Raw genomic sequence first — 12,538 nt, forward strand, 5'->3', positions numbered from 1 at the left:
AAATAAGATGGCACAAATAAAAAACAGTGTAATCTAGAGGTGAAAAGCTAATTTAAATGTTAAAATGACCAAGAGATTGAAGCCCTGGGGTCTTAATTGAAGGTGAAACTGATTATTCTTCATGGAAAGTTTGTTCTCAAGACAAATGATTGGACAGGAGAACTTCCAAAAAGATCAACCTGAAGTAAAAAAATAATAAATCCACACAGCCTTTAGAAAGGTGCTGAATAAAAGTATGAAAAATTATTATGATTGTGAATTAATCATTTAAAAAATGTTGGCGGGTCCAAAATGAATGTTTTGTTTATCTCTGTGGAAGATATCTGATGTTTGTTTCCCACTTCTAACAAGGCTTGTGAGTGTTGTCAATAGCACCTTTAACATAATCATTTCGCTCTCAGTTATTGAATTTAATACCAATGTTATACATATATATAAAAAAGCTTAAAACATCAAGTCAAAGCCACAGGTAGAAGAAGCCGGAAGTTTTGATATTTTGTTCATTTGAAATTTCCTGAACAACACTGAAAATAAAATGAAAACACTTTGACGTTGGTGAAACACGGTTACCTGTCCGGCATATTCCACATAGTCCTGCTGGCCTGGACGGGACCCGACGCTGCTGGTGGACGTGGCGCTGCCCTGTTCGGTGCGACAGAGCACGATGGCGTACTGGTTGAGGTTGCCTGTTCGCTTCACCGTCACCGCCACCGTGCCGGCCTTCTCACTCACGTTGTAGCTGTGGAAGCATCACAGGAAGTGACAGGTTATATACGTTTAGGATGCTGGACAGGAACTGACTGGTATGACTTTTGGAAATGGGATGAGTTTCTAGGTAAAATAATGTTATTTCAGGAAAACTTTCTCTGAGTAAATTCTCCTACAGCGAAGGGACAGATGTTGGTTTTGGTAAACACCTCACACATCGTCGTGATACGGACCTTTTGTGCTCGAAGCTGAGGAGAGACCACTGGATGTGGAAGACGTTGTCGCTGACCACGTTTGGTTTGCTGTCTTTGACCAGGAACTTGAAGTTGTCCATAGTTTCCTGAACGTTCTCCTGATGCAGCACGTAGCGGATCAGACCCAGGTTGATATCGGCTAGAGAGAAACAAGGTCACAGTAATAATCATAAAACACCTGAATGCCATGCCATGTCACTCTGACCTGACTGTCCCTACAGGGATCAAATCTTAACAATAAGATCTCTGTGAAATAAGGATTCCATATAATCTGCAGCTTCTGGCCCTTTTCCATTGTTTTAGAGAAATATAAAAAGTTGAAAATGAAAATGAATGTCATCATTGGCACATTTCTACCTTCCAGAGGAGGTTGGAGAAAAGGAATAACTTTGTATTTGAGGGCTGAATATGGAGGAAGGAACCTGCCAAGATAAAAAATAAATTTAATGGCTCAATAAATGAATAAATATGTCATTAAATGTAGCAAAAATAATATTAGAAATAAATGTAGCCATTAATTAATTGATCAAATGTGACATAGATTGATATTTCTGTTTTAATTTGCTTCTGTATTTATTCATCGTTATATTAAGATAATAATTATAGTACTTATAATACTTACTTACTTACTTACTAAATAATAATAATAATAATAATAATAATAATAATAATAATAATGTATTTATCTATATTTGTATCAATTCCTTTATCTATTTAGTCTTCTGGAATACTTCTGTATTTATTTATCTTTGAATTTATTCATTTTTCTATTTACTCTTCTGTTTAATTTTCCCTTTTACTTTTTTTATGTATTTATGTTTATTCATTTTTTAAATTTATTTATTTATGTTCGCACTTATTCTTTATTTATTTCATATTTATTTTAAATGTATGTATTTATTTATGTATTTATTTATTGATGTTTGTACGTTTTCCCTTTGCATTTCACCTCTTATTTATTTCCCCAAACATATTTATTTATGTATTCTTCTCTTTATACATTTCTTTCATAGCTGAAAGCCAAAAGAAGCATGAGAGTCTCCGTGCTAGAAAGATGTTGAAATGACCTTCAGGAAGTTCAGAATAAACATTTGCAGTGATGAACAGAAAGCAGCACTAAATGGGAACAAACAGGCTCTAATATCCACAACAAGAAACATTTTCAGACTGAGTGCAGGAATATGAGAGTAAATGTTGACAGGCAGTTTGTTCAAGTAAATCCCACCAATTACATTCATGTTGTTTCTCTCTCAGGGTAAAGGGCTTATTGAATATCTGTTATCATTAAGGAAATGGTGTTTACAAGCTCCGAATGGAGAACGCAAACACATCAAAGTGGCTGTTTGCGAGCTGTTCTCCAGCCTAGAGGATCAACACTTCCCAAAAGGCAGGCTGACATTGATCCCTGGCTGCAGCCTAGAGGTGAAGATAAGCAGCCTCATGACGACAACACGGCTGATTCAAACTGCTAATTGGATGAGAGAACGTGGGGAAGGTGACACTGGAGGAAAAAAACAACACTCTAACAGCTGCTGAGGTGCCTTTCAACAAAACTTTCAGTGAGGAAGAGACAGCGAGCGAACAGGTAGGAGTGTAGTGAAGTCCCAGTTCAAAACGTCAGTGTGCTAAGTGACTGTTTAACCCTCCTCTACTTTTAAAGCAGTATCAAGTGCTATATAACACCAAGAATTAGCTCAAGAAAAAAGGATAACAGGAGAGGGCAGTGATGCAACATCAACCTGGATAAAGCTCACAAAATGATTAAAGGGATAAGACGTAAGACTTTCACTTGACTCTTCCTTGAAGTTCTCTTTTGAAATGCTTGATACGTTTCCCTCTGCAGACGCTGAAAAATCCTTCAAATTAAATAATCTTAAAAGGGAAAAGACCAGAATTTGTGATCAGGGGTCACAAGCAGACATGGTTTCATTTTAAGGAATCACACGTCAGAAGTGTTAGAAATAACTGCAAAAGAGTGACGGTGAAAAGGAGCACCCAGTCGATCTGTATAAACAACATTTACTAAAACTGTTTTATTACACAGCTGTGTTGAATACTCAATTCTGATTGGTCAATCACGGCATTCTGCGGTCTGTAATTTCTGTATAACAGACCGTTGCTATGTATAACAGACCGTTGCTAGGGGCGCAGCTCTGATGTCGGACTCCGGCGGATCGTTTTTGTGTCAAAGTATTGATTTCTTCAGTAAGTAGCTGTGTAATAAGCGGGATAATTTACAGCTAGCGGGACATTGTTGTGAAATAATCCCCTTCAGGGTGATGAGAGATCCCTCCGCTTCTCGTCAGGGTGCAGCATCGCCCTGTAGGGGATTATTTCACAACAATGACCGGCTCGCTGTACATTATCCCTTACGTAATGACACTGAAGCTACGTTCACACTGCAAGCCTTACTGCTCAATTCCGGTTTATTGCTCAGATCTGTTTTGTTTTGTTTGGCTGTTCACATTATTTTTTAAAGGTGGCCAATATCAGATTCCAATTTGAACTGGTAACGCATGCACAAAAGAACAAATATACAAGTTGATGTGAGTCGAGGAGAAAGAGAGCCACATTTTTTATAATGGCTTTTTGTGGAGCCATGGCTGCTACTTCTGTACGGAGGTGTGTGTGGATGCATAGTCAGAGCCAGGAGTGGTGGATCGTGATGTGAATGGCTTCACTGGAACAGATTTCATCCAACATCTCAGGGCTACTTTGAACTACTTTTAACTTCATCTGTCAGCACCTCTCCACATGACTTTCGCCAGCGCAGAACTGTGACGAATGTCGATTTAGAGTGACGTAAAAGTTGCATTTATTCGGATATGTGATTTGTGCTGTTCACACTGTTATGAAAAAAGAAGAAGATCTGAGTCACAAAATCAGATTTGGGCTACCTTTGCCTGCAGTTTGAACGTAAAAGGAACCTTGACATCGATAATGAAGGCCAGGTTCTGAAGGAAAAACTCTCTTAACTTCACTTATAAATAATAAAAATAGCTGATATAAATGTAGCAGTACAAAGCTTTTTTTGTCAAAAAGTGAAATAAAGGAAACTACATCTGTATCTGCTGTGAAAATTAAAGGTGCTTAATACGGGATTGCCTCTAAAAGGCTCTCAACATGGTGAGGGTGAGCCGCGGCTCGGAGCTAACGGTGCAAACAATGGCGTAAGTGCCCAGAGGGTGCTACACTACCGCGACAAGGCCGTCAGTCGGTACGGCGTTATCAGCTGTAACCGCCATATGAGAGCAGTGTAGAGCTGTGGTCGTGAGCTAGCCAGCGGGGCACGCTCACATGCACTAAAAGCATGCACAGCCTGCCCGGCTATGTAAACAAAGCACAGAGAAGCTCTGATTACAACACACAGAGAGAGAGAGAGAGACTTCATTCTCTGCTCAGGTAGACATTACTCTTTTATAGACAATAGTTGCTTGCTGCTCTATTAATGCTCTGGATATCATTTAGAGAACCTTTAAGCATTAGGGCCAAAGAGCTGGATCCCGTGTACCTTGTGTGAAGGAGGTGATGGGGTTGCCAGGTTTCATCTTGCTCTCCAGGAAGCCGTGCTTTGGCTCTGTGGTGATTTCGTAAACCAGCTGTCCATCTTCGGTGTCTGGATCCATCGTCAGCAGCTCCTTCTTGGTGATCAGGTTGGTGGCCTGATGGATGATAAACAGTAAAGGACTGAAACGACCGGCTCTGTCGCCACGTTGAGACTAAACATTAACACACAGACATCATCTAGCGAGGCCTTTATCCCCCTCATGAACTCCTGTTGATGGTGATTGTGTTTCTCTCTCTCTGTCTGGATAATGATCTGGATAAATGAAGGCAAATAATAATAATAATTTTCCTTCCACACTATGAGGTGGTTTCATCATCTTAACGCAGATTAGGATCCTGTCTTTTCTTCAGTAATCAAATGTGCAGTTGAGATAAGAGATTGATCTTTTGCTGTCACCTTGATACGAGTATTTTATCTTCCACTTTATTTAATCAAAGAGAAAGACTTGTGTTTGTTGATTTTTATAATGGCAGATCTATGAAACCTTACATGTTTTGGGTCTCGTACTCCATTTATGTTGATGCATAATTTATAGGGATCTAAAACTACGTTTTCTAGCACGGCCAGAGGCAAACACAGGAAGGTCAAGAACATGAACGAGGAGGAACCTCTTACAGAAAGGTATTCATTACAAGCTGCAGCTGAACCTGTTTCCACTGGAAAATACAGTTTGCTCTTTCCAGCTGTTAGAAGCAGATGCAAGAGTTTAACATTGTATGTTGATTTCCCTCAGTGATAAAACATCCAAGACTTGATTACCTGCAGAGCAAACACAGCAGAGACTCAGGATGAATGAACTCTGTGATAGTTTGTATTGTGTTGAGGTGTTTGAACCAGCAGGGGGAGCAAGTCAATTACACACTGTGAGCAAACAGTGATGTAAGCTTCTCTTCTGTCAGTCACAAAGACACGTTCAATATGCCTCCTGCTCATTGATGGATTATGAGACAACGAGTCCCTGAGGAGAGACATCCAAAAGCCCCCCAAACCTTCTACATAGGAGCTTTGAGGTTGTTTTGTGTCTTGTATTTGTTTACTGTGTCTTTGTGGTTGTTTTGCATCCCCTTATAGTCGTTTTGTCTCTCTTTGTGATAGTTTCGCGTCTCTTTGTAGTTGTTTTGTGTCTCTTTGTGGTGGTTTTGTCTCTCTTTGTGATACTCTTTGTGATACTTCTGCATCCGTTTGTTGTCGTTTTGTCTCTGACAGTTTTATGTCCCTTTTTAGTCGTTATGTGTCTCTTTGTGGTTGTTTTGTGTCTCTTTGTAGTCATTATGTGTCTCTTTGTGGTGGTTTTATGTTATTTTGTGATAGTTCTGCATCCCACTGTAGTCATTTTGATTCTCTTTGTGTCTCTTTGTGATAGTTTTGCATCCTTTAGTAATCGTTTTGTGTCTCTTTGTGATGGTTTGTGTCTCTTTGTGATAGTTTTGCATCCTTTAGTAATCGTTTTGTGTCTCTTTGTGATGGTTTGTGTCTCTTGGTGATCGTTTTGTGTCTCTCTAGTGGTTTTGTGTCTCTTTGTGGTTGTTTGATTTTTCTTTCCAATAAAACATGTTAACAGTCACTTTAAACAAACATTGTAATTTGCAATGCAATGCAACTTAACAATGGCAGTTTGAAAGGGTAATTAGAAAGTTGATCTCCATCACTTGGCTCATTAAACATCGCCGTGAAACAGAGCAAAGACTACAGAGTCTGTCTGTAGATGCTCATGAAGAGGAAACTCGACTTCCTACCTTGTTGTCCATGTACTCCAGCCACTGCAGTCCAAGGTTGGTGACGATACGCGGCGTGCCGTCGTCAACGGGCAGAATATCGATCTTAAACTTCTGTGGAGCAGCCGTCACGATCTGGGAAGCCAAAAAAAAGATGTTTTTGAAGAGAAGAATTGAGTGGACAGTCACAAAAAACAATTTATTACCAATATCAAAATCTCTATTATGCCTGTTGGTCTCTAGCTATGCTAATGGTTTTGGTTTTATTGGCCCTGGTTTTGAGATATGTCCCTCAGATTACTGCATGACATTTAATCTGGTTGCAGCAACGCCATCCTCGATACATCGATAATGGACCGACTTCACTTGATCTACTTCCCACTCACTAAAGTTTATAAACGTTGAATGTCATTGTGGCAAAAAACAAGCACTGCAGGTTATTACTTTATTGATTCGTCTGCCCCCCCTTCGAGCTGTGATGATTAACTACCCAAACATTACTAGTCACTGCGTTGTGTCGGAGCTGCAAGAGGGAATACGGGAAGAGCGGCCTGTCATCACACAGATGCTGCTAAGGCCAAAGTTTGTCCACATGCCATTTGAAGGATGCGTTCATCCAAAAGGTGTTATAGCTCATATAGAGCTCATACATTATTTAATCCAACGGCAGCTCCGCAGGGAGCAAAATCACATCAAACGCCGGCAGTGTTAATGCCACAAACCGTCTTCTGAGCTGCAGGACACGTGACCATTGAGCCAAATGTCCCCAGGCGATTTAGAGATAATGAACACAAGCCTGAGAAGTGAGTGTGTGTGTGTGTGTGTGTGTGTGTGTGTGTGTGTGTGCATGTGTGTGTGTGTGTGTGTGTGTGTGTGTGTGATAGGAGATATCATTACCTGCCTGCTGTCATTCAGTTTAATCATATGGACTATGTGTAGTGACAGCGCAGGAGTCAATTCACCCTGAGGCTCGCTCATAACTACACCATAAAGCTGACATTAACAACACACACACACATACATACAGATGTGTGTACTTCTACACTTGTGAGGACCCTCGTTTAATCCATGATAGACCAGTGGTGTCTGGTCTAGTCCAGTAAACAAACCACTGGAGGGATGGCAAGAATAATCTTAAACTGGATTCAACGCCAGGCCGCCCGTTCATTTCAATGTGGGTGGTGTGTTTATGCTGCGGCGGTGGAGACCGCAGGGGATGCTGAAAAAAAAAACATGCAGTGGCCCTGCGGTGAAAAGATGTAACAGAACGGAGGCCAATCACGTAAGCGCCAATCATACCGGAAGACGCCCATTGGGAGAAGAACCTTGTTTACCATGAAGCATTCCTCTGTCTATGCTGCAAAATAACGGTACCAATAAGCTTCCTTTGGTCTGTGTCCATTTGTTGATTGGGGGGGGATTAAAGTTCACAACATGATGTCACACAAATGGTCCATTTAGGTGACACTCCCACACCACCGCACAACCCTACGCTCATAACTGCAACGCCTGATTTAGTGTGAATGCAGCCTCAGGGATTGTGAGATGATTATCAGGTAGGAAGTAAGAAATGACAAATTCTGATGCATAGAACTGTGTTCAGTTTTTTTTTACTTTTCTGTATTATTTGTTTTTCTTTTAGTTTTAGCCAAAAGACCTCAAATGAAATAATCCGTGAGGGTAAAACTGCTTCATCTTCCAAAATATCCCTCACTTTACAGACATGTAAAGTGAGGGATATATCCCAATATCCACCCCACTTTGCCAAAATGTCCTAACTCGTCACAAATTTCCTCACTTTCCAAAAATGTATTCACTTTAAAAAAATGTCCACACAAAAATAGCCTCACTGTGCAAAAATATGGTCTTTTCAAACGTGTCACTCTCGGGGTCGACACAGGGTCCTCAGAAAGATAGAAACACCAGAGCACACACACAAACTGCTGATTCACCCCTCCTGTCATAAAAAGGTCAGAGCAGTGACTCCCCCCTCCACACACACACACACACACACACACACACCCTAACTCTGCTAATTCAATCATGTAGCTGTAATAAATAAGTCAGGAAGCTGCCTCACACACACACGCACGCACGCACACAAACACACGCTCTCACCTCCTTGCCGCCCTCCTCCACCATGAAGAGCAGGTTGGTGCCGTCGGCCACGCTGAAGGTGAAGCGGTCCTTGAGCGAGTTGGAGCCGTCGTGGTTGTAGCTGACGCGGTTCTGGTAGATGTCGTCCATGCTGAAGCTGCTGGTCTGACGGTAGTGCTGGCCGTTGCTCGTGCGCTCGATGGTGCCGTGACGAGGAGCCTGGACGACGGAGAAGACGATGGACTCCGCCTGGAGGGAAAACAGAGAAACTGTGAGGATTTCTGTCTAAAACCAACATTCAATGCTCTGTAAATATAATTTATTATTATCTAATGCTGTCAAGGTTAATGCAATAAACTGTCAAGGCCATTTTCAAAGGGGTCCCTTGACCTCTGACCTCCAGATATGTGAATGAAAATGGGTTCTATGGGTAAATGCAGTACCTGTGAGGGTTTCTGGACATTATCTGTCATTGTTTTGTTAATTGATTTCCAATAATAAATATATACATACATTTGCATAACGCATGAATATTTGTCCACTCTCATGTTGATAAGAGTTTTAAATACTTGACAAATCTCCCTCTAAGGTATTTTTTTAACAGATAAAAAATGTGTGATTAATTTGCATAACCATGGACAATCATGCAATTAAATATTTTAATTGATTAACAGCCCTAATATTATCACTTTGCAGCTTCAACAACCACACTGTGGGAAATCTTTTCTAGAGAAGAACATAACATATACACATATAACCCAAGTGGCTTTTAAAAGACCTCCTGTGAAATGAAGGAAATCTCTTAGGAATGAAGTAATCCCAAAATAACTCCTGGAGTGCGCTGAACATGGCAGATTGACGGGATTAACAGTGTAAGAGTATCTGAGGCTGGAAATAGTCTTTGTTATGTCATTGCCAGAGGAAATAAAGATGTAGAGAACAACCGGCTTTATAAACAACAGCTTAGTTTGCCAGCTTAGCTGCTGATCGCCAACATTACCAGGAGGTCCTGCTCTTTTATATACTGGTAAAATAAATACATACATAAATAAAGTTGCTGAAGATGTTCAGGGATCTGTGTGTCCTACCTCAGTGTCTGCATCAGTGGCTTTCAGCTCAAATTCAGTGATGGTCTTCCTCACTCCTTCCTGAACCCTCATGCCAGGAACCTGGAGCAGAGGCAGGGAGTCGTCCACCGGCTTGACGGTGATGTAGAACGTCTGGGCAACCTGGAGACAACGTGCACAGGACAAGCTCGTCAGTGAGAGAAGTCACTCTGATTGGCTGTTCAGCTTAAACGAATCGGTGCACGAAAAGAGAAACGGACGTGAGGAAGGAAAGGAAACGAGTAAAGTCGAGAGGACAAACACAGAAGACTTCTCTGGAATGAAGCTAAGTGATGAGTGAGAATGGTGTGAAACAACGACTTGTATATCCTCCGTCCTCGGTCTTCCTGTTTCTTTTTTTAAATGATGAATACAGACTACCACCGCCTGCTGATGTGGAGAGTTATTTCCTCTCACGCAGGCGCAGAACGTAGATGCTAACTGGCCGTCGGCTGTAGTCTTTGCGGTGTGTTCAAATGCAACTTGTTGGGCAAGACAAAGGCGACGTGAGGCGACGCAACAGTCGGCCTTCATCACCGCTAGTTCTCTGATGTCGGCTTGGTGTGTCTGGGCATTTACATTGGAGTCACTTTAGGGATGTCTTTACAGCCAGTATGGTGAGGAGGAATGATTACAACGACCAGTTACTCTTAATACTCTCAATATACACCGATCAGCCATAACATTAGGTCAGCATGGTGCACCCTGACCGGTCTGCGGCTACGCAGCCCCATACACAACAAACTGCGATGCACTGTGTGTTCTGACACCTTTCTATGAGAACCAGCATTAACTTTTTCAGCAGTTTGAGCCCCAGTAGCTCTTCTATTGAATCGGACAACACGGGCCAGCCTTCGCTCTCCACGTGCATCAATGAGCCTCGGGTCTGACCCTGTCGCCGGTTCACCGGTTTTCCTTCCTTGGACCACTTTTGGTAGATCCTGACCACTGCAGACCGGAAACATCCCACAAGAGCTGCAGTTCTGGAGATGCTCTGACCCAGTCGTCACTATTTGGCCCTTGTCAAAGTCGCTCACATCCTTACGCTGGCCCATTTTTTCTGCTTCCAACACAAAGTTCAAAATGTTCACTTGCTGTCTAATATATCCCCCCCACTGCCAGGTGCCATTGTAACAAGATAATCCATGTTATTCACTTCACCTGTCAGTGGTATTAATGTTATGGCTGATCAGTGTATATATAGGTATGTTTGTATTATTCTAAGATCAGACAAAAATGTGAACCTATCCTTAAAGCCCAGAGCTCACAAAGCTGAAAACAAGGCAGTTTTTTTTAGCTTATGAAAATGTTTTGGAGATACACGGCTTTCACAGGACAGTATTGTTATGTTAAGTGTATTGCCCTGACAGCAATGATGATGGCAATGGTGCTGAATAGGTGAAATCAAATTTGCCGCTAACTGTGTAGTTTTCAGTCAAGTGAGAAAATTATACAGCCCCTTTCAGGTGTCTGTAAAACCCAGATGACGTAACCCAAATAGCACAAACTGCAGTTATTACAGAAACCGTGCAGGTCCTTGAGCAATATAACATCTCACCACACACACACTAGTAAAATATTCTGCTTTAGTTACACTTTAAAATGCAAGAAAACCTCAACTTTAATGCAGAACACTTGGTTATTAATATGCAGAAGATTGAGCAGGCCTCCCAACTGGAGAGGAGAGTTAACAAAAGTAGAAGCATCAAACCACTTCACAAACACCAACCACTACAGTGACAACAAAAGCCTCCACACACTGCGGCCGGCCAGGCGTGAAGGCCAAATGACCTTTTTCACATGTTTACTCAAGTCCTTGTGGTCCTCATTAGTCTGGATTAGCAAGGCAGATTTATGCATGAGGCGAACTGGGGGGGGGGGGGGGGGGCGGGGGGGGGGGGAAGGGCTGGAGTGCCACTTCCTCATCCCTCTAAAAGCTTCGAGTTCGTTAGATTATATATATGTATATTTATATATTTATATTGAAATGTAATTACTGTGTCAGAAAACTTTTACTGACCCTTTTAATAGAGGAGTGTTGCAAATATTTCAGGCTAAAAAGCTTCAGCTCACAACAAAAAAGCCGATGACAAAGCCGTCTGAAGGGGCCTTATAATGAGGAGGACGAACACTGCCCGTCTTTAATTCATTATCATGAGAACTGAGAGACGCAGACGTGCCAAGTGGGGTTTGTTATTGTTAGAAGATGCTCAAGCACGAATCACATACACGCCCGTCTGCCTCTTCAAACTTTTGATTATGTGATGGGGGATGTCTAACGCTGAGCTGGATGTTCCGTAGACATCTACCTGGCTACGTCTTATGTAGCTCTTAAAGACAAAGGAGCCACAGTTTGTTGTTTGTTTCTGTTGTAGTCTACCAAATTGTCCTACAGCCCTGACCATAGCTTTCTTTAACATGGTCTTGGTGAAATAACACACTTCAAAAACTGCCACCAAAACACACAACAAAAAACAGAAATGAGCTATTCAGACTCTATGCTCCTGAGGAAAAAGAGGTTTCATTTCAGTAAAAACATGTATGTGTGTTGAGGGAGGGACTTTGGTTTATGTTTCTAGATGTCCAAAACAAAAAAGGCCCTATGTGTAATATCTCAGAGTGTTGGAAGTGCTAATGAACTCTGGTAAAGGCGTTCCCCAAGGAACCTCACTTGGTCCCCTATTATTTCCACCGAAACATTGTAAAAGCTGCTAAAATTAAACTTTTTCTCTCCTGATAATGAATCATATTTCTCAACTTTGCCCAATACCTCACTGTGTGGAACTTATATGTGATGTAACATGAGGTATTTGACGGCCCGCTGTGATTGAATGAAGGTAATTTTGATTTCAGAATACTGAATGTTATAAATATGTGTAGTTTCGAAGACAAACTTAAGGGGTTACAAGATGATATATTGTGGGTTTTTTCGACTGTTCTTCTTGTGCAGTACTGAATACTTTCACTTCTTTAGGTCTCTAAAGATTCTTCTAATGAAACATCTGAGAAGTAAAAGTCTTATATTTAACCTAGCAAGTCTCATTGAAGCTCAAAACCTCCAACCTCAATGGCCACAACCTGTGATGGGAG

At 41.4% G+C, this 12,538-nt stretch overlaps 1 protein-coding gene and 1 long non-coding RNA gene across 4 annotated transcripts in view; one reads left to right on the forward strand and one right to left on the reverse strand.

Annotated features, from left to right (window-relative positions):
* LOC141769934 (uncharacterized) overlaps positions 1 to 12,538 on the forward strand; it is a 368,813-nt gene that overhangs the window by 133,443 nt on the left and 222,832 nt on the right. The window lies entirely within an intron of this gene.
* Positions 1 to 12,538, reverse strand: part of fras1 (Fraser extracellular matrix complex subunit 1) — a 310,338-nt gene that overhangs the window by 15,742 nt on the left and 282,058 nt on the right. For all 3 annotated transcript variants that reach the window (XM_074639460.1, XM_074639459.1, XM_074639458.1), the window contains 6 exons: positions 9,431 to 9,571; positions 8,364 to 8,591; positions 6,267 to 6,380; positions 4,474 to 4,624; positions 942 to 1,101; positions 571 to 739 (listed from right to left, as the gene is read on the reverse strand). In XM_074639460.1, coding sequence (XP_074495561.1) covers positions 571 to 739; positions 942 to 1,101; positions 4,474 to 4,624; positions 6,267 to 6,380; positions 8,364 to 8,591; positions 9,431 to 9,571 — 963 coding nt within the window. The remainder of the gene's footprint in view (positions 1 to 570; positions 740 to 941; positions 1,102 to 4,473; positions 4,625 to 6,266; positions 6,381 to 8,363; positions 8,592 to 9,430; positions 9,572 to 12,538) is intronic.

The sequence above is a fragment of the Sebastes fasciatus genome, chromosome 6, assembly GCF_043250625.1.
Source record: "Sebastes fasciatus isolate fSebFas1 chromosome 6, fSebFas1.pri, whole genome shotgun sequence".
NCBI lineage: Eukaryota > Metazoa > Chordata > Actinopteri > Perciformes > Sebastidae > Sebastes > Sebastes fasciatus.